Consider the following 24,185-nt stretch of genomic DNA (forward strand, 5'->3'; position numbering starts at 1 on the left):
AAAGGGCATCTTTACTTGAAAGTTTTCTACCAGTATCATTTTTATAGAAACATTTAAAAATTTAGCAAACAAATAAATAATTGGCACTTTACTACCTGCTCTGTGGTATTTATCTGCCATTATTTTAAATGAATCCAGCATGTAACAATATTTTAGAATACTAACTTGATCAAAGTATGCCATTCAAAAAAATAAGGTTTAGCCTTCAAGATCATTGGCATGTTTGGTTGTTTTTTGTGACCAAAGCCGTAAAAATTAGCATTTCTAACGAAGATGTTTCCATTAGTACATTAGCCACCACTCAATGACTTCAGAAAACCCTGACATCCCCCTTATCTTTTTGAAATTGTTGCTTAAATTTTATATTTTGTTTCCTTCATTTCAGCACAGTTTTTAAAGCAACAGCAGACAACCTTGGAGAAACTTGTAGACCTACAAACTAGTAGCCTCACCTTTTAGAAAAAAACAATAGATACAGTAATATATTGCTAATAGTCTTTGCTTTTTTATTACTAGTCTATGCAGGTCTACAAGAGAAATCTGTACATTTGTAAAGAAAATAAATGACGATTATCATTGTTTTTTTATGATTAGATCTTAGTTTGCTTTAAAATTTTGTTAATGTTACCTGCACAAATATTTTACCAATGAAAATGTAAATTTAACAAAAATATAATGCTTTTGCTGGAGTTGTTCTACATTTACTTTTTAAAAAAAACTATTTCTGGGTCGTAAAGAAAATATGCTAAACAACCATGAGTAATTTTTTATATTATTACATGTACACAACTCCTTGTAATATATTGAAGTTAATGTAAAAATGTGTACATTGTAAAAGCTTTTAATGTTTCTAAAATGTGTATTGATTATGTATCTTTTTATTTAGATTTTTAAATGAAAAAAAACTTGCACAAATATATTGAGCTGTTGAAATCTTCATACTCTGTTATTTCTGCATGAAAATAAATTGCAAATTTTTGTTTCTACTCATCTGGTGATTTTAGTACTGTTACTTGATATGGTAAAATTACTGTGGTTACCTGATGTGAAAAATGATGTGTTGTTTCTATTACCTTGTGATCCAATTTAACAGTGATAAAGCCCTAAAATATGATTGTTTTACACTGTAAATTATATATTTTTTATCTCCCTTTACTTTAGAAATCCAACTTGTAGTGTTTTCATATATTAAATGTAGTTAAAAAGATTTGTTTAGTTCATTTGTCAAAATAATTAAAGCTGGCATAATCTAATATAAAATATGTATATACAAGCTAAAGTTTATGGCGATTTTTCTTTTAATTAATGTTCATTTAAAATATGCTTTACTTACATTTTTACATTTTTTTGCTAATTGGTCAGAAGAGTGGTGCTTTAGTAGAGTAGCGCATGTAATTTCCACTGACCATCTCTGGCTATGGGTCAAACTATTAACATGGCTGTCCTGGCCAGCATCACCACCTTCATTATCACCACTATTGGTATCAATATTGCCACTACCATCTTTAATCACCACTATTGGTATCAATATTGCCACTACCATCTTTAATCACCACCATTGGTATCAATATTGCCACTACCACCTCTAATCACCACCATTGGTCAATATTGTCACTATCATCTTTAATGACAACATCATCCTTACCACCAGCTTCACCATTATCATGAGCATCACCTAGATATGTATCATCCACCTTTTTCTGTTGTCAAGTTAGGCACAACTCTATCAACTCTTGCAGAAAAACAGCGCAGTCAATGAACTCCACCATCTCATGTTATACTGTATTACTGTCCGTCTTTTCCACTGTTTTATTGTCAGTCTTTACTGTATATGTCTGTTTTACTGTCAGTCTATACCACTATTGTATTGTCAGTCTTTTCCACTGGTTTACTGTCAGTCTATATGTCTGTTTTACTGTCAGTCTATATGTCTGTTTTACTGTCAGTCTATATGTCTGTTTTACTGTCAGTCTATATGTCTGTTTTACTGTCAGTCTATATGTCTGTTTTACTGTCAGTCTATATGTCTGTTTTACTGTCAGTCTATACTCTATACGTCTGTTTTACTGTCTATATGTCTGCTTTACTGTCAGTCTATATGTCTGTTTTACTGTCAGTCTATATGTCTGCTTTACTGTCAGTCTATACTCTATATGTCTGCTTTACTGTCAGTCTATACTCTATATGTCTGCTTTACTGTCAGTCTATATGTCTGTTTTACTGTCAGTCTATATGTCTGCTTTACTGTCAGTCTATACTCTATATGTCTGCTTTACTGTCAGTCTATACTCTATATGTCTGCTTTACTGTCAGTCTATATGTCTGTTTTACTGTCAGTCTATATGTCTGTTTTACTGTCAGTCTATAGGCCTGCTACTGTTTTACTGAGTTACTTTGTTGTCATTTCTTTATAGTTGATTAAAGAAAAACATTTCCCATACAGTAGAACTTGTTGTTCAGTAAGTTAACAGTTTGTACATTGCTGATCAAACTAAAAAAATATTAATAAAGTAGCTAATTGATAACTACAGATAAATTGTTTTTATTCTTTTGACTATGTATTTGAGATTGTAATAAATGATACTACTTCAGGGAATGGTTACTTATACAAAATATTTTTTTTTATTATTTGTTTTCATATATCACTAGCTCTTATCATAGATTCAAATACAACCACACAAAAAACAGCTGATTTCATACTTGTAGGTATGCTGGCATTAGATTCTCTGCTTGACAAACCTCAAGTGCAGTCTAGATTTTCAAAACGTTGTAAAATACTAGAAAGTTGTATTGTTAAGTTGATTTTCGTTTGTTTAAAAATGTGAAATAAATTTTTAAAATATGTTCATGACAGTTTTTCAATTTTTTTTCATCAACTGTAAAAAAAAAAATAAGGGAAATAGATTCTCCATAAGTGAGCACCAAGGTATCTATGTATAAGGTCAGCCAACAGTGAAACATTTGACCCTCGACTACCCGCTGATCAAGAGATCGCTAGTATTTTATCTTATTTTCTTTTTATCTCCCTTTTTATTGTTGAATATAGTAATTTTAAGGGGTTTAATTAAATTAAATTGTCTATCTAATTTAATTAAAATTAGATATTTTTGCATTATCATTCAATATCTACCACTGTATTAGATTTCAGCTCAATCGGACAGTAGAAAGTGGGTTTAATTAAGATTCCAAGATTTTAGGAGCAACAAACATAAAGTTGAAAGAAATAAAAGCCTTTAAAAAAAATCTGATGTAGGCCCTATTTAGTTTTTTGATCAAGGGGAATTAACAATGAAAATAAATATGAGTAGTCTACAAGACCTACGTTCTTTTTACTTGATCAAAATAATACCTGCCTACATGATAGGCCTAAAGGCCTACTGTGCATCACGATATTTTAAATTCTAAGATGTGGTATATCAAATATTTGCCACGTCGAATTTTCTCATCATTCCCCCCACCCCCTCAAAAAGTTAGAACCACCCTCCCCGTACAAACGACACGATTCCCCACTCATCCCCTTAAAATAACAAATAACATAGTATACGTTATTTGTAGGTTCGTTTTTATTCTCCATTATAAACCTGGATTTATGCACTGGGTTTTATTTTTCTTTTAATTTCGTTTTTCTGAAGTTATACTCCTTTCTTCCCTTTTTCCCTCCCTCCCCCCACAGTGGCGGAACTAGAAATCAAAGGCTCCCCCGCAAAGAAAAAGCTAGGGCCCCCTATATATATATATATATATATATATATATATATATATATATATATATATATGGGGGGCCCTATATATATATATATATATATATATATATATATATATATCCTGAGTAATTTAGTCTACTTTATTGCAATATATAACCATTCTGAGAGAACAAACCAGAAAAAATTTATTCCAAACTTATTAAGAGACAACACCATCATAAACATGCTGGTCAAAAATATATAAAGAAGTTAGCTTGATTCGTGAATGGTTTATCGCGTTATGTTTATTTTTTTCATTTTTGCCTTTATAATATCAATTTTGAAAACATTGATTTTTATAGCTATAGTATTGTATAGTACGTCTTATTTAAGTAATAATTCAGAGAATCAATTACTTTTTAATATACAGAGTACAAAACTATTTAAATGAGCTTCGTGGGCATCCCTATTTTAAAGAAGGGCAGTAAGTCATGGAAGTAGTGTGAATGTTTACCTACCTTTCAAACTATAGCTCTTGTAGATTTTAAAATATTTTTCTACGCAACAATCTCTGCTATAGTAGACCAGTTTTTTTTTTTTTTTGTTTTTTTTTTTTTTTTTACAAAACCACTTTCAAGATGCACGAAAAACATAATTTTTGAAAAAAAAAATTCATTGTTTTTTGGTCGGAACTGGGCCCCTAGACGTCCTGGGTCCCCCCGCATTGCGGGGTCTGGCGGTATGGTAGTTCCGCCCCTGTCCCCCCACCGCTATAAGGACATCGCAGAGGGGAAAAATTCACAACAGCGACTAGAAACTACATCTAGCGTGACAATTCCAACATTAGGAAGGCCTATTCTTTTCAACACACTTACCCCACACTTACCCCCCCCCCCCTTCCTCCCTTTTATTTTTATAACACACCCCTTGATCAACAACCCATTTTTCCCGTCCCGCCCTGGGCACGTGATAAACACAACTCACGGCTCTTAAGTCGTTAGTTGTCTGCCCTTGGTTTACGGAGTTTGGTTAGGGCCTACAAGAGCGGAAAATATAAATTTAAAAAATATGGCGAAGTTTATAGATCTAGATCTTCGTTATGTCCCTTAATAAATTAGTACATTTTGTAAGAAATAAGTTAGGTCTATAGGCCTAGATTTAATATCTGGCATTGAAGTTTAGCTAATAACAATGGGCATTAGCAGTGTTTCTTCCAGACTTTTTTCTCCGGGTGTGCACTTAAAATTTTCGGGAAGGGTTGGGGGGGGGGGGGGGGGGAACACTGTCAAAAGTATATATTTTCTATATAAATTCCATTTCGTTCGGAAACTATTGTTACCGTAATTGAATAAATTGAAATTCAATGCCTGGAACAAACTCTGGCCATTAGGCTGTATTTTATTTTAATTTCTAAAGAACAATATTCGTTGTAAAAACCAGTAAAAGATCTAGTCTTTAAAAAAAATGGTCCTATCTGTAAAATAATTTTAGGCCTACTACCTCGCCTTGAAATCAATAGTGATAGAAAATTAAAGTATAAAAAGCCAAGAAACAAAACGTTTTGTGCTAGAAGTCTAGAAAAGGTGCACTCGATGACTTATTTGAACCTGTATACAATCAATTCAATGTGATCTAGCCAGCTAGCTCTAGTTGTCCAATAGTTCAACAATCTTGTATGGTCAAATTGTCAGATTTTTAAGTGTGTTGATACTGATACATATGTATAGCGGAGTACGCCGCATAGGTCTTCCAATTAAAAGCGAATCGTCTATTGGTCAAACGAAAGAAGAGTGTGTTGTTGACATCTGTCAATCTTGGTGTGTGTGTGAGTGTGGTTTAGGTCTGCACTAAGCGAACTGTGTATGTGTTTATCAACACACACAAAAATGAACTCAGCTCACCTGGCCATGACGTTCAACCAGCGGAACATTTCAAATTGTCATTCGACCGCTGGACGACCCGATGTTCACTACAGTGACTCTGTATTGGAGAATCTAGATCTAGTCTAGGCTGTGGTAGTGGTAAAAAATTTTAAGTAGGGCCTACTACTTATTAATATTAAGTAGTAGAATAGTGTTTTTATATAATTCTATAGATCTAGATCTAGTATTAGAAGCCCCATACTAATCAAAATAAGTAAACGAAGTAGGTAGCTAATATTAGGACCTTAAAAGGTTCATCTTGTTTTTGACATTCTATCGCGAAGTAGGTGCTTTTATTTTATGGCTTTTAATCCTAACTGGCCTTATAATAAACCTAATAATACCACTAACTTAATGCTGACAGTAAATAAACCCTAACTTAACCCTGGTACAAATTACACTAACTTAACCCTGGCACTAACTTAACCCTGGCACTAACTTAACCCTGGCACTAACTTAACCCTGGCACTAACTTAACCCTGGCACTAACTTAACCCTGGCACTAACTTAACACCAGCCACTAACTTAACACCAGCCACTAACTTAACACCAGCCACTAACTTAACACCAGCCACTAACTTAACACCAGCCACTAACTTAACACCAGCCACTAACTTAACACCAGCCACTAACTTAACACCAGCCACTAACTTAACACCAGCCACTAACTTAACACCAGCCACTAACTTAACACCAGCCACTAACTTAACACCAGCCACTAACTTAACACCAGCCACTAACTTAACACCAGCCACTAACTTAACACCAGCCACTAACTTAACACCAGCCACTAACTTAACACCAGCCACTAACTTAACACCAGCCACTAACTTAACACCAGCCACTAACTTAACACCAGCCACTAACTTAACACCAGCCTCTAACTTAACACCAGCCACTAACTTAACACCAGCCACTAACTTAACACCAGCCACTAACTTAACACCAGCCACTAACTTAACACCAGCCACTAACTTAACACCAGCCACTAACTTAACACCAGCCACTAACTTAACACCAGCCACTAACTTAACACCAGCCACTAACTTAACACCAGCCACTAACTTAACACCAGCCACTAACTTAACACCAGCCACTAACTTAACACCAGCCACTAACTTAACACCAGCCACTAACTTAACACCAGCCACTAACTTAACACCAGCCACTAACTTAACACCAGCCACTAACTTAACACCAGCCACTAACTTAACACCAGCCACTAACTTAACACCAGCCACTAACTTAACACCAGCCACTAACTTAACACCAGCCACTAACTTAACACCAGCCACTAACTTAACACCAGCCACTAACTTAACACCAGCCACTAACTTAACACCAGCCACTAACTTAACACCAGCCACTAACTTAACACCAGCCACTAACTTAACACCAGCCACTAACTTAACACCAGCCACTAACTTAACACCAGCCACTAACTTAACACCAGCCACTAACTTAACACCAGCCACTAACTTAACACCAGCCACTAACTTAACACCAGCCACTAACTTAACACCAGCCACTAACTTAACACCAGCCACTAACTTAACACCAGCCACTAACTTAACACCAGCCACTAACTTAACACCAGCCACTAACTTAACACCAGCCACTAACTTAACACCAGCCACTAACTTAACACCAGCCACTAACTTAACACCAGCCACTAACTTAACACCAGCCACTAACTTAACACCAGCCACTAACTTAACACCAGCCACTAACTTAACACCAGCCACTAACTTAACACCAGCCACTAACTTAACACCAGCCACTAACTTAACACCAGCCACTAACTTAACACCAGCCACTAACTTAACACCAGCCACTTACAGTTTATTGCATTTCATACATCCTTATCTTTATAATTATAACTGTTTTAGGTTTAATAAACAAATTATTTTACAGCAATGTTCCAGTTTTAACATTTCAAATTTTGCAGCAATGTTTAATTTTCAACTTTGTACCGTTTGCAGAATTGTTCAATTTTCAACTGTGTACCGTTTGCAGAATTGTTCAATTTTTAACTTATAGTTGAGCTTTTACAGAAAATTTCTAGTTTTATCTAATAGGTTTCAGATTTGACCTAAATAATCTTAACTTCAGCTACACAAGTATCCAAGACAATATAAAAGTGAGTTTTTGTCATTGTATTTTTGTGTAATATGTTTAACAATTTATTTTTTTAATAAAGATAACTAAAATCATCACTCCTTCAATCAAACATTTCCGACAAGTCACTTTTATTACAGTATATATTTATTTAGTTAAATGCTTTATCTTTGTTAATTTAGGGATGTATTTGTCTAGTACAGGGGTCTCCAAACTTTTCAGTCCGAGGGCCGCATTAACTATCAAATTTCAGTTCGGGGGCCAGTTTCTTCCAGGCATGTCTTTGATTTTTTCACCAACAAACGTTTTTTCCGTGGACAAAAAGATCTCCGCGGGCCGGATAAGAGGACCTCGCGGGCCGCATCCGGCCCGCAGGCCGTAGTTTGGAGACCCCTGGTCTAGTACAAAATCAACTGTCTTGTTTCCTAAATTCAGGAAGCTACTCATCAAATCAGTCTACTCAAGCCAGGAGACAGAGTTGAATTTTCAGCTTGTGCAGGAATGATCTAGAAGAAAAAAATGACCCAGTTTTAAGAGAAAGACTACCTGAAAAACCACCCATGCGGCTAAATCAGCAACCAAGGCCTTAATAAAGTGAGTTGCAGTCCGTGAAGGAGGCATTTCAAGAAACAAGTCTAACACGACTCCCAGCACTAAACACTAGCTCCCAGCGCTAAACACTAGCTCCCAGCACTAAACACCAGCTCCCAGCACTAAACACCAGCTCCCAGCACTAAACACCAGCTCCCAGCGCTAAACACCAGCTCCCAGCGCTAAACACCAGCTCCCAGCGCTAAACACCAGCTCCCAGCGCTAAACACCAGCTCCCAGCGCTAAACACCAGCTCCCAGCACTAAACACCAGCTCCCAGCACTAAACACCAGCTCCCAGCACTAAACACCAGCTCCCAGCACTAAACACCAGCTCCCAGCACTAAACACCAGCTCCCAGCACTAAACACCAGCTCCCAGCACTAAACACCAGCTCCCAGCACTAAACACCAGCTCCCAGCACTAAACACCAGCTCCCAGCACTAAACACCAGCTCCCAGCACTAAACACCAGCTCCCAGCACTAAACACCAGCTCCCAGCACTAAACACCAGCTCCCAGCACTAAACACCAGCTCCCAGCACTAAACACCAGCTCCCAGCACTAAACACCAGCTCCCAGCACTAAACACCAGCTCCCAGCACTAAACACCAGCTCCCAGCACTAAACACCAGCTCCCAGCACTAAACACCAGCTCCCAGCACTAAACACCAGCTCCCAGCACTAAACACCAGCTCCCAGCACTAAACACCAGCTCCCAGCACTAAACACCAGCTCCCAGCACTAAACACCAGCTCCCAGCACTAAACACCAGCTCCCAGCACTAAACACCAGCTCCCAGCACTAAACACCAGCTCCCAGCACTAAACACCAGCTCCCAGCACTAAACACCAGCTCCCAGCACTAAACACCAGCTCCCAGCACTAAACACCAGCTCCCAGCACTAAACACCAGCTCCCAGCACTAAACACCAGCTCCCAGCACTAAACACCAGCTCCCAGCACTAAACACCAGCTCCCAGCACTAAACACCAGCTCCCAGCACTAAACACCAGCTCCCAGCACTAAACACCAGCTCCCAGCACTAAACACCAGCTCCCAGCACTAAACACCAGCTCCCAGCACTAAACACCAGCTCCCAGCACTAAACACCAGCTCCCAGCACTAAACACCAGCTCCCAGCACTAAACACCAGCTCCCAGCACTAAACACCAGCTCCCAGCACTAAACACCAGCTCCCAGCACTAAACACCAGCTCCCAGCACTAAACACCAGCTCCCAGCACTAAACACCAGCTCCCAGCACTAAACACCAGCTCCCAGCACTAAACACCAGCTCCCAGCACTAAACACCAGCTCCCAGCACTAAACACCAGCTCCCATTTTGTGTTTTTTGCCTTTTTTTCTGCATTACATTTTTTAAGATTTAAAGATTCTTGTGTTAATAAATTCTTTATAAAGCAGTAAGGTAAGCACTGAATTCTCTTTTAGTCTACAAATTTGTAAATTTTAGAAGTCTCTCCATAAAAATCTGATTACAATTCCCTATACTTCAAGAACCTTCTTTAAGCTAGATACAATATCCTTTATTAACTTCAAGAATCTTGTTTTTGCTGTGCCATGAAAGACTTTTTTATAAGCCCACACAAGTCAATAACATAAATTTTAAAAATCTAAGTGTTGCTACCATTACATTTGTCAAAATCAAAAGTTTGCTTTTATTTTTCCATTTCTTTAACATTAGGAATCATTACCTACTTTTACAGCCTACGCATATTATAAAGTTCCTTACAACTTACCTGCCCTCATACCTGTTCTCTAACCTCTAACAACACTATTTTACCCACTTCATCCCAACTTACCTGCCCTCATACCTGTTCTCTAACCTCTAACAACACTATTCTACCCACTTCATCCCAACTTACCTGCCCTCATACCTGTTCTCTAACCTCTAACAACACTATTCTACCCACTTCATCCCAACTTACCTGCCCTCATACCTGTTCTCTAACCTCTAACACTATTCTACCCACTTCATCCCAACTTACCTGCCCTCATACCTGTTCTCTAACCTCTAACAACACTATTCTACCCACTTCATCCCAACTTACCTGCCCTCATACCTGTTCTCTAACCTCTAACACTATTCTACCCACTTCATCCCAACTTACCTGCCCTCATACCTGTTCTCTAACCTCTAACACTATTCTACCCACTTCATCCCAACTTACCTGCCCTCATACCTGTTCTCTAACCTCTAACACTATTCTACCCACTTCATCCCAACTTACCTGCCCTCATACCTGTTCTCTAACCTAACACTATTCTACCCACTTCATCCCAACTTACCTGCCCTCATACCTGTTCTCTAACCTCTAACACTATTCTACCCACTTCATCCCAACTTACCTGCCCTCATACCTGTTCTCTAACCTAACACTATTCTACCCACTTCATCCCAACTTACCTGCCCTCATACCTGTTCTCTAACCTCTAACAACACTATTCTACCCACTTCATCCCAACTTACCTGCCCTCATACCTGTTCTCTAACCTATAACAACACTATTCTACCCACTTCATCCCAACTTACCTGCCCTCATACCTGTTCTCTAACCTCTAACACTATTCTACCCACTTCATCCCAACTTACCTGCCCTCATACCTGTTCTCTAACCTAACAACACTATTCTACCCACTACATCCCAACTTACCTGCCCTCATACCTGTTCTCTAACCTAACAACAATATTCTACCCACTTCATCCCAACTTACCTGCCCTCATACCTGTTCTCTAACCTCTAACACTATTCTACCCACTACATCCCAACTTACCTGCCCTCATACCTGTTCTCTAACCTCTAACAACACTATTCTACCCACTTCATCCCAACTTACCTGCCCCCATACCTGTTCTCTAACCTCTAACACTATTCTACCCACTTCATCCCAACTTACCTGCCCTCATACCTGTTCTCTAACCTCTAACACTATTCTACCCACTACATCCCAACTTACCTGCCCTCATACCTGTTCTCTAACCTCTAACACTATTCTACCCACTTCATCCCAACTTACCTGCCCTCATACCTGTTCTCTAACCTAACACTATTCTACCCACTTCATCCCAACTTACCTGCCCTCATACCTGTTCTCTAACCTCTAACACTATTCTACCCACTACATCCCAACTTACCTGCCCTCATACCTGTTCTCTAACCTCTAACACTATTCTACCCACTACATCCCAACTTACCTGCCCTCATACCTGTTCTCTAACCTCTAACAACACTATTCTACCCACTTTATCCCAACTTACCTGCCCTCATACCTGTTCTGTAACCTCTAACAACACTATTCTACCCACTTCATCCCAACTTACCTGCCCTCATACCTGTTCTCTAACCTCTAACACTATTCTACCCACTTCATCCCAACTTACCTGCCCTCATACCTGTTCTCTAACCTCTAACACTATTCTACCCACTTCATCCCAACTTACCTGCCCTCATACCTGTTCTCTAACCTCTAACAACACTATTCTACCCACTACATCCCAACTTACCTGCCCTCATACCTGTTCTCTAACCTCTAACACTATTCTACCCACTTCATCCCAACTTACCTGCCCTCATACCTGTTCTCTAACCTAACACTATTCTACCCACTTCATCCCAACTTACCTGCCCTCATACCTGTTCTCTAACCTCTAACACTATTCTACCCACTTCATCCCAACTTACCTGCCCTCATACCTGTTCTCTAACCTCTAACAACACTATTCTACCCACTTCATTCCAACTTACCTGCCCTCATACCTGTTCTCTAACCTCTAACACTATTCTACCCACTTCATCCCAACTTACCTGCCCTCATACCTGTTCTCTAACCTCTAACAACACTATTCTACCCACTTCATCCCAACTTACCTGCCCTCATACCTGTTCTCTAACCTCTAACACTATTCTACCCACTTCATCCCAACTTACCTGCCCTCATACCTGTTCTCTAACCTAACAACACTATTCTACCCACTACATCCCAACTTACCTGCCCTCATACCTGTTCTCTAACCTCTAACACTATTCTACCCACTTCATCCCAACTTACCTGCCCTCATACCTGTTCTCTAACCTCTAACACTATTCTACCCACTTCATCCCAACTTACCTGCCCTCATACCTGTTCTCTAACCTAACAACAATATTCTACCCACTTCATCCCAACTTACCTGCCCTCATACCTGTTCTCTAACCTCTAACCTAACACTATTCTATCCACTTCATCCCAACTTACCTGCCCTCATACCTGTTCTCTAACCTCTAACAACACTATTCTACCCACTTCATCCCAACTTACCTGCCCTCATACCTGTTCTCTAACCTCTAACAACACTATTCTTCCCACTTCATCCCAACTTACCTGCCCTCATACCTGTTCTCTAACCTCTAACAACACTATTCTACCCACTTCATCCCAACTTACCTGCCCTCATACCTGTTCTCTAACCTCTAACAACACTATTCTACCCACTTCATCCCAACTTACCTGCCCTCATACCTGTTCTCTAACCTCTAACACTATTCTACCCACTTCATCCCAACTTACCTGCCCTCATACCTGTTCTCTAACCTCTAACACTATTCTACCCACATCATCCCAACTTACCTGCCCTCATACCTGTTCTCTAACCTCTAACAACACTATTCTACCCACTTCATCCCAACTTACCTGCCCTCATACCTGTTCTCTAACCTCTAACAACACTCTTCTACCCACTTCATCCCAACTTACCTGCCCTCATACCTGTTCTCTAACCTCTAATAACACTATTCTACCCACTTCATCCCAACTTACCTGCCCTCATACCTGTTCTCTAACCTCTAACACTATTCTACCCACTTCATCCCAACTTACCTGCCCTCATACCTGTTCTCTAACCTCTAACACTATTCTACCCACTTCATCCCAACTTACCTGCCCTCATACCTGTTCTCTAACCTCTAACACTATTCTACCCACTTCATCCCAACTTACCTGCCCTCATACCTGTTCTCTAACCTCTAACACTATTCTACCCACTTCATCCCAACTTACCTGCCCTCATACCTGTTCTCTAACCTCTAACACTATTCTACCCACTTCATCCCAACTTACCTGCCCTCATACCTGTTCTCTAACCTAACAACACTATTCTACCCACTTCATCCCAACTTACCTGCCCTCATACCTGTTCTCTAACCTCTAACACTATTCTACCCACTTCATCCCAACTTACCTGCCCTCATACCTGTTCTCTAACCTCTAACACTATTCTACCCACTTCATCCCAACTTACCTGCCCTCATACCTGTTCTCTAACCTAACACTATTCTACCCACTTCATCCCAACTTACCTGCCCTCATACCTGTTCTCTAACCTCTAACAACACTATTCTACCCACTTCATCCCAACTTACCTGCCCTCATACCTGTTCTCTAACCTCTAACACTATTCTACCCACTTCATCCCAACTTACCTGCCCTCATACCTGTTCTCTAACCTCTAACACTCTTCTACCCACTACATCCCAACTTACCTGCCCTCATACCTGTTCTCTAAACTCTAACACTATTCTACCCACTTCATCCCAACTTACCTGCCCTCATACCTGTTCTCTAACCTAACACTATTCTACCCACTTCATCCCAACTTACCTGCCCTCATACCTGTTCTCTAACCTCTAACACTATTCTACCCACTTCATCCCAACTTACCTGCCCTCATACCTGTTCTCTAACCTCTAACACTATTCTACCCACTACATCCCAACTTACCTGCCCTCATACCTGTTCTCTAACCTCTAACAACACTATTCTACCCACTTCATCCCAACTTACCTGCCCTCATACCTGTTCTCTAACCTCTAACACTATTCTACCCACTTCATCCCAACTTACCTGCCCTCATACCTGTTCTCTAACCTCTAACAACACTATTCTACCCACTTCATCCCAACTTACCTGCCCTCATACCTGTTCTCTAACCTCTAACACTATTCTACCCACTACATCCCAACTTACCTGCCCTCATACCTGTTCTCTAACCTCTAACAACACTATTCTACCCACTTCATCCCAACTTACCTGCCCTCATACCTGTTCTTTAACCTCTAACAACACTATTCTACCCACTTCATCCCAACCTACCTGCCCTCATACCTGTTCCCTAACCTCTAACAACACTATTCTACCCACTACATCCCAACTTACCTGCCCCCATACCTGTTCTCTAACCTCTAACAACACTATTCTACCCACTTCATCCCAACTTACCTGCCCTCATACCTGTTCTCTAACCTAACACTATTCTACCCACTTCATCCCAACTTACCTGCCCTCATACCTGTTCTCTAACCTCTAACAACACTATTCTACCCACTTCATCCCAACTTACCTGCCCTCATACCTGTTCTCTAACCTCTAACACTATTCTACCCACTTCATCCCAACTTACCTGCCCTCATACCTGTTCTCTAACCTCTAACACTATTCTACCCACTTCATCCCAACTTACCTGCCCTCATACCTGTTCTCTAACCTAACACTATTCTACCCACTTCATCCCAACTTACCTGCCCTCATACCTGTTCTCTAACCTCTAACACTATTCTACCCACTTCATCCCAACTTACCTGCCCTCATACCTGTTCTCTAACCTCTAACACTCTTCTACCCACTACATCCCAACTTACCTGCCCTCATACCTGTTCTCTAAACTCTAACACTATTCTACCCACTTCATCCCAACTTACCTGCCCTCATACCTGTTCTCTAACCTAACACTATTCTACCCACTTCATCCCAACTTACCTGCCCTCATACCTGTTCTCTAACCTCTAACACTATTCTACCCACTTCATCCCAACTTACCTGCCCTCATACCTGTTCTCTAACCTCTAACACTATTCTACCCACTACATCCCAACTTACCTGCCCTCATACCTGTTCTCTAACCTCTAACAACACTATTCTACCCACTTCATCCCAACTTACCTGCCCTCATACCTGTTCTCTAACCTCTAACACTATTCTACCCACTTCATCCCAACTTACCTGCCCTCATACCTGTTCTCTAACCTCTAACAACACTATTCTACCCACTTCATCCCAACTTACCTGCCCTCATACCTGTTCTCTAACCTCTAACACTATTCTACCCACTACATCCCAACTTACCTGCCCTCATACCTGTTCTCTAACCTCTAACAACACTATTCTACCCACTTCATCCCAACTTACCTGCCCTCATACCTGTTCTTTAACCTCTAACAACACTATTCTACCCACTTCATCCCAACCTACCTGCCCTCATACCTGTTCCCTAACCTCTAACAACACTATTCTACCCACTACATCCCAACTTACCTGCCCCCATACCTGTTCTCTAACCTCTAACAACACTATTCTACCCACTTCATCCCAACTTACCTGCCCTCATACCTGTTCTCTAACCTAACACTATTCTACCCACTTCATCCCAACTTACCTGCCCTCATACCTGTTCTCTAACCTCTAACAACACTATTCTACCCACTTCATCCCAACTTACCTGCCCTCATACCTGTTCTCTAACCTCTAACACTATTCTACCCACTTCATCCCAACTTACCTGCCCTCATACCTGTTCTCTAACCTCTAACACTATTCTACCCACTTCATCCCAACTTACCTGCCCTCATACCTGTTCTCTAACCTCTAACACTATTCTACCCACTTCATCCCAACTTACCTGCCCTCATACCTGTTCTCTAACCTCTAACACTATTCTACCCACTTCATCCCAACTTACCTGCCCTCATACCTGTTCTCTAACCTCTAACACTATTCTACCCACTTCATCCCAACTTACCTGCCTTCATACCTGTTCTCTAACCTCTAACACTATTCTACCCACTTCATCCCAACTTACCTGCCCTCATACCTGTTCTCTAACCTAACAACACTATTCTACCCACTTCATCCCAACTTACCTGCCCTCATACCTGTTCTCTAACCTAACAACACTATTCTACCCACTTCATCCCAACTTACCTGCCCTCATACCTGTTCTCTAACCTCTAACACTATTCTACCCACTTCATCCCAACTTACCTGCCCTCATACCTGTTCTCTAACCTCTAACACTATTCTACCCACTTCATCCCAACTTACCTGCCCTCATACCTGTTCTCTAACCTCTAACACTATTCTACCCACTTCATCCCAACTTACCTGCCCTCATACCTGTTCTCTAACCTCTAACACTATTCTACCCACTTCATCCCAACTTACCTGCCCTCATACCTGTTCTCTAACCTCTAACAACACTATTCTACCCACTTCATCCCAACTTACCTGCCCTCATACCTGTTCTCTAACCTCTAACACTATTCTACCCACTTCATCCCAACTTACCTGCCCTCATACCTGTTCTCTAACCTCTAACACTATTCTACCCACTTCATCCCAACTTACCTGCCCTCATACCTGTTCTCTAACCTCTAACACTATTCTACCCACTTCATCCCAACTTACCTGCCCTCATACCTGTTCTCTAACCTCTAACACTATTCTACCCACTTCATCCCAACTTACCTGCCCTCATACCTGTTCTCTAACCTCTAACACTATTCTACCCACTTCATCCCAACTTACCTGCCCTCATACCTGTTCTCTAACCTCTAACAACACTATTCTACCCACTTCATCCCAACTTACCTGCCCTCATACCTGTTCTCTAACCTCTAACACTATTCTACCCACTTCATCCCAACTTACCTGCCCTCATACCTGTTCTCTAACCTCTAACAACACTATTCTACCCACTTCATCCCAACTTACCTGCCCTCATACCTGTTCTCTAACCTCTAACACTATTCTACCCACTTCATCCCAACTTACCTGCCCTCATACCTGTTCTCTAACCTCTAACACTATTCTACCCACTTCATCCCAACTTACCTGCCCTCATACCTGTTCTCTAACCTCTAACACTATTCTACCCACTTCATCCCAACTTACCTGCCCTCATACCTGTTCTCTAACCTAACAACACTGTTCTACCCACTTCATCATAACTTACCTGCCCTTATACCTGTTCTCATTCTAACACTATTCTACCCACTTCATCCCAACTTACCTGCCCTCATACCTGTTCTCTAACCTCTAACACTATTCTACCCACTTCATCCCAACTTACCTGCCCTCATACCTGTTCACTAACCTCTAATGCTATTCTACCCACTTTATCCCAACTTACCTGCCCTCATACCTTTTTACTAACCTCTAACGCTATTCTACCCACTTTATCCCAACTTACCTGCACTCATACCTGTTCTCTAACCTCTAACACTATTCTACCCACTTCATCCCAACTTACCTGCCCCCATACCTGTTCTCTAACCTCTAACAACACTATTCTACCCACTTCATCCCAACTTACCTGCCCTCATACCTGTTCTCTAACCTAACAACACTATTCTACCCACTTCATCCCAACTTACCTGCCCTCATACCTGTTCTCTAACCTCTAACACTATTCTACCCACTTCATCCCAACTTACCTGCCCTCATACCTGTTCTCTAACCTCTAACAACACTATTCTACCCACTTCATCCCAACTTACCTGCCCTCATACCTGTTCTCTAACCTAACACTATTCTACCCACTTCATCCCAACTTACCTGCCCTCATACCTGTTCTCTAACCTCTAACAACACTATTCTACCCACTTCATCCCAACTTACCTACCCTCATACCTGTTCTCTAACCTCTAACACTATTCTACCCACTTCATCCCAACTTACCTGCCCTCATACCTGTTCTCTAACCTAACAACACTATTCTACCCACTTCATCCCAACTTACCTGCCCTCATACCTGTTCTCTAACCTCTAACACTATTCTACCCACTTCATCCCAACTTACCTACCCTCATACCTGTTCTCTAACCTCTAACACTATTCTACCCACTACATCCCAACTTACCTGCCCTCATACCTGTTCTCTAACCTAACAACACTATTCTACCCACTTCATCCCAACTTACCTGCCCTCATACCTGTTCTCTAACCTATAACAACACTATTCTACCCACTTCATCCCAACTTACCTACCCTCATACCTGTTCTCTAACCTCTAACACTATTCTACCCACTACATCCCAACTTACCTGCCCTCATACCTGTTCTCTAACCTCTAACAACACTATTCTACCCACTTCATCCCAACTTACCTGCCCTCATACCTGTTCTCTAACCTCTAACACTATTCTACCCACTTCATCCCAACTTACCTGCCCTCATACCTGTTCTTTAACCTCTAACAACACTATTCTACCCACTTCATCCCAACTTACCTGCCCTCATACCTGTTCTCTAACCTCTAACAACACTATTCTACCCACTTCATCCCAACTTACCTGCCCTCATACCTGTTCTCTAACCTCTAACAACACTATTCTACCCACTTCATCCCAACTTACCTGCCCTCATACCTGTTCTCTAACCTAACAACACTATTCTACCCACTTCATCTCTTAAATAACCAAGTCAGAGGACTGAATCTCTTTCAGTACTGTAACACTAATTGTATTGTTACCAGACAAGGAGCAATCATTTGAATCTCTAAATAAAAAATTTTGTGCAGCAGACTTTAACACTAAATATGTAGCTGGCCAAATGTCTTTGATAATGATGAAAACAATATACAATCAAAATATATCATGATGATAAGATAACAATTACTGAATCAAAGACTGAATGTTATATCCTCAATATATTGCCATAGGATAAATTATTATTTAATGTATTCTGATTGAAGTGTTTAAAGTTTTGTTTCTTCTTGGGTTATGTTATCTACGGTATGAATAAATGTTTATCAAGAGGTTCTACCATTGAAATATTTTTACATTCATAATTTAAATTTCAAGAACTGGTCCTATAACTTCTTTAACATTAAAAAACATTAGCACGATCCTTGCTTTCACAGCCTGGGAATATTAATGTAACATTATCAAGTATTTACAAGGGTAGACTAGCTTAAAATATTTACTGCATATATTTATCTGTCGTATTTGATTATACCCTGTTACTACATAACAAAAATATTTAGTTTTCAAAGACCTCATGACAAATTACCTCCCTTTATGGCTTATGACATCCCTCTAACTGATATAATAAATCACAATGTTTATACTTAAACCTATCCAAAACTGACTGCTAAAACATCATCTAGTATTAGTTTGTTTCTTAAATGTATAAATATTTAAGTAGTCAATTTTCATGTGGGATTAAAAAGCTGCTGTCCACTTGCCTGTCCACTTGCCTGTCGTCTTGCCTGTCGTCTTGCCTGTCGTCTTGCCTGTCGTCTTGCCTGTCGTCTTGCCTGTCGTCTTGCCTGTCGTCTTGCCTGTCGTCTTGCCTGTCGTCTTGCCTGTCGTCTTGCCTGTCGTCTTGCCTGTCGTCTTGCCTGTCGTCTTGCCTGTCGTCTTGCCTGTCGTCTTGCCTGTCGTCTTGCCTGTCGTCTTGCCTGTCGTCTTGCCCGTCCACTTGCCCGTCCACTTGCCCGTCCACTTGCCCGTCCACTTGCCCGTCCACTTGCCTGTCCACTTGCCTGTCCACTTGCCTGTCCTCTTTGCCTGTCCACTTGCCTGTCCTCTAGCTAGCCACTGACCAGACCACTAACCACATTACTAACAACAGTAGGGGCTACTAACCACACTAACACTACTAACACACAACTAACCCAAACCGCGCTACTAACCTGACACTAACCTCTGATCAGTGGGACTACAGGAAATATTTTTTTCCAGAACTTCACTGATGTACGTTATCAATAAATCCCTTGTCAAGCCTTGTTAAGTTCCCTAAATTGTCTAGCTGTCAATGATCTAATGACCTAATCTTAACTCACTAATACTAGATGATCCATCCCATCCCTTTAATATATTATGAATACATTTGTTTAAACAGTTTCTTGTTTTTACTTGGGCTTGTGTTGTCTACTGTGAATAAATTTAATTAGCTACATATCCCTTTCTTGTCAAGAACCTGGGTTTATTTAGATAGTGGAGATGGGGGAGTGGGACATGAAAGTCCCTATAGCATGAATTCTTTATATTCTTGTATCTCATTCTCTTTTTGGGAACAGTTTTGAAAAGGCTAATTCAATATTTATTTGCTATCCATGATAAATAGATTTACAGTACTGCATTTAAACATATTTTTATGAATTATTTAAAAATTAAACATTTCACAGCAAGTAATTTTTTAGCAAAACGTTTATTTTGAATTGTTTTCACCATTTATAAAATTAAACTGACCTTATTTTGAGTGTTATGTTTACTTTTCTCCATAAACTGAATTTTTCTACTGCTTATAGTCAAATGCTAAATCAGATGTAGTTTATACATCTTTGACCTTGCCACTTTTGATTCTACTCACTTATTATATAATAGGTTGTTTTTTGTTTTAAAATACCTCTTGTGAAAAATTACCTGCCTCTTTCTAAATACCTTTCACTAATTAAAACAGAAGTCTTTTAATACTTAAACCTTTTTCAAAGCCAATTGGTGTAGCATCTTCTAGTATTAGACTGTTAGATATAATTTTTTTTTCATTCCAAAATGGAAATTAGGTGATAATAAATGTACTGTCCACTTGCCTGTCCTCTTGTCTGTCCACTTGCCTGTCCACTTGCCTGTCCACTTGCCTGTCCTCTTGCCTGTCCACTTGCCTGTCCACTTGCCTGTCCACTTGCCTGTCCACTTGCCTGTCCACTTGCCTGTCCACTTGCCTGTCCTCTTGCCCGTCCTCTTGCCTGTCCTCTTGCCGGCCACTGACCAGACCACTAACCACATTACTAACAACAGTAGGGGCTACTAACCACACTAACACTACTAACACACTACTAACCCAAACCGTGCTACTAACCTGACACTAACCTCTGATCAGTGGGACTACAAGAATAATTTTATTCCAGAACTTTGCCAGAGTAGTAAACATAAACCCTAGATAATCCAAGTCAAGCCTTAATAAATTCCCTCTAATTCTCTATCCCTCAATGATCCAAGTTATCCTAAGTATAATGTTAACTGTCTAATACTAGAAGATCCATGCCATCAGTTGAATAACTTTAATACACTAGTCTACCCACTCCATCTCTTAAATAACCACATCAGAGGATCAACTCTAATGTTTCAGTAGTGATAAAACATTTTAATCTTTGATGCTCCTGTAGTATAGCACATTATTTTGAGAATTGTTTTGCAAATGCTGTTTTAATTATCTTTTACAATCCTTAATAAATGTATAGTATTGCATTTAAAAATATTTTAATGGGTTATTACATTTTGCAAAAGTTTTAAAAGTAATTTATGTTGCCAGTAATTTAGAGAAAGTTTTGCAATTTATAATAATTATGAAATGTTTTAATAATTTAATTAAACATTGATTTTTCAGTTTTAGTATTTGATGCTGAAATTTCTTATTAGAATATTTCCATTACATATCTATTAGCATTGCTACATGCACTGCAAATTTTTTCCACATTCCCAATCTAAATCGAATCTGGTTAACATTTAGTGGGGTAGTGGGAGTACTGCAAGAATGGCCATAATGCATACATTTTTCTTAGACATAACCTTTAGTAGAACAGCTTAAAAAAAGGCTAATTAAAGATTGATCAGATTTACATGTAAATATATTGTTCACTTTTGTAATTCTTTTCCAGCAGTTTTGTATTCCTATATTTATCAGCTGTTTTGTATTCCTATCTTTCAGCTGTTTTGTAATCCTTGTTGGGCAATTCTATCTTTATTGCTGGAATTTGTCTCTAGCAAAAGTTTCTAATTTGCTAATATAACAATTCCAATTCCGGGTAGATGTGGACTCGTTAGCCTTGGTCGGCAACCCGTCTAGGAGAGAAAACTCCGAAATCAAACACCTGCTGCCTTGTAGGTCGCCCTTGGTTGGGTAAAGGCTATGGAAGCAAATCCTATACAAAACAAAGTAGGGGTCAAGTAGAATTAGCTTAGAAAAAGGAAAATTAAATTTATTATAGGTAGTTAAAAATAGCAATCATCTACAATTACGTGGTTAAAATGGTCATTTTAGTGGGGTGGGTCTAGGGGAGGTTACAAAGTTAAATAATTATATTCAGCCAAAATGTTACTACTTAGAATTATTTTTAAGTAGTGAACACTTGTTTGACTGCTAAATTAAACTGATTGTTGAAGCGTAGCCTATTTTAACACTAAGTACTTTACTGGCCAAAACATTGTTTACGTTTCTTTAACTTTGTGTTGGTAGTTCCAGATCTCACCTAAAACCTGGGACCCAGACTAGGGGCACCATAGCCTCTCTGGCACAATGTTTTGTTACAACAAGAGTTGTATAGCCTTCTATATAAAAATCCTAACCTGCCCTTACTTGCCTAACACAGACTTTCCTCTTTCCTACCCTCTTGTCCTCTCTTACCTGCCATTTTACCTTTCTCTATTCTGTCCTCTTGTCTATCCTATTGCCTACCCTCCTGTCTGTCATTTTGACTGTCATCTTTACTGTCCCCTCATGCCCTGCCATCTTTACTCTCTTCTAAACTCTTCTTGACTGTCTTTTTTCCTTTCCTTGCCTGATCTCTAGCCATAGCATTTGTTTTTTACTGTTGATCACTAATCTGTAGCAACCTGTTTAATTTTGTTTCTACATGGTGCTCTTACTTGTAGCTTACATAAATTCAGTGCACATTTTTGATACATCAATAATACCTTTCTATTAAATTTTGACTTATTCTCTTTTGCTGTTTACCAATGAAAGCTTCTCATATATTTTTTTAGCTCTTAGTGTTTGAAGCCATTTTTTCTCTGTTGTAGCATATTTAGAACAGTTGGGTAGGTTTTTTTTTTTTTATATAATATATTAATAATGATAAATTTGACTAGTCCTACTCAATCAGATGTTCTAAATATATCTATATCCATTCATTATTTGAGTGGAGTTGTGTGTTTGTGCGGGCACAAGCACACAACACCTTGCACCTGTTGTGATTTGTGCAGCTGATTGTGTAGCTCTACAAATTTAAAACCATTTTCTATTGTTTTTAATAAGTGAAATGTTTAGTTTTATATTTTGTATTTCCACCAATGCTTTTGAGGCAAGGTTTACCTCATTGATGGGGGAGAGATGCAAAACATTTTTAAGTACTGAATTTCGGTTGACTAATAATTGCTCAAAACAGTTTCAGTTAGTGAAATCTGGATAGTAACTGTCTAATCAAAATAATGCATGAGTGGGCCCACCTTTAGATTGTTACTCTGATAGATTTCTGATGTGTGTATTAAGTTTACACAATTGACTGGATTTTTTTTTTTTTCATATCATAAACTTAAATGTAAGTAAATTGGACTACTTAATCAGGTGTGGGTAATCCATTCATTATTTGAGTGGGGGAGTTGTCTATGTGTAAAGATGTACTAAAATAATTTTCACCTGGTGTGGTGTTCCATCTGCAGCTGATTCTTTAGTTTAATGTAACTTTCAATTAAGTAATGCAATTCTAGCTGTACACATTTATAAATGCAGCCTTATTAAATATTCATCTCACCTGGGATTTGTCCCAGTTCTTATTTAGTCATAAAGCCGAACAGTTTATGTGCATCTCTTAAACCTATTGCTCCACCTTATTTCTATTGTAGTCTAGCTATGTATATGTGTCCAACTTATACTAAGGAAGATTGGTGTGAAATTTTTTAGGACTTCTGTTAGATGAGATTTTATTTTGTAGTACTGCAATAGAGATGCTTTCTTGGTACCTTAAAGTAATGAACCCTTTAAATCAATCAACTACAACATATTTTCCCAATTACCTCATTAACTCTGCTATAGTAACTATT

General features: G+C 39.4%; 2 protein-coding genes across 5 annotated transcripts in view; one reads left to right on the forward strand and one right to left on the reverse strand.

The window, feature by feature from the left end:
* The window catches only part of LOC131951248 (uncharacterized), a 32,240-nt gene extending 29,396 nt beyond the window's left edge, over nt 1–2,844 (forward strand). For 3 of the 4 annotated variants that reach the window (XM_059313603.1, XM_059313601.1, XM_059313602.1), the window contains exon 15: nt 386–2,844. The gene's annotated coding sequence lies outside the window, so the exon portion shown is untranslated. The remainder of the gene's footprint in view (nt 1–385) is intronic. The other variant, XR_009388405.1, reaches the window with a different exon arrangement.
* Nucleotides 2,845–19,566: 16,722 nt separating this feature from the next.
* On the reverse strand, nt 19,567–21,152 carry LOC131951260 (aspartate and glycine-rich protein-like). The gene is made up of 2 exons (XM_059313615.1): nt 20,946–21,152; nt 19,567–19,950 (listed from the first exon to the last, which is right to left on the reverse strand). Exons 1-2 carry the CDS (start codon nt 21,150–21,152, stop codon nt 19,567–19,569), a joined length of 591 nt encoding a protein of 196 aa, XP_059169598.1.
* Between the last annotated feature and the right edge of the window lie 3,033 nt (nt 21,153–24,185).

Source organism: Physella acuta, unplaced genomic scaffold (genome assembly GCF_028476545.2).
Source record: "Physella acuta isolate Inbredline_101_S28 unplaced genomic scaffold, ASM2847654v3 ptg000805l, whole genome shotgun sequence".
NCBI lineage: Eukaryota > Metazoa > Mollusca > Gastropoda > Physidae > Physella > Physella acuta.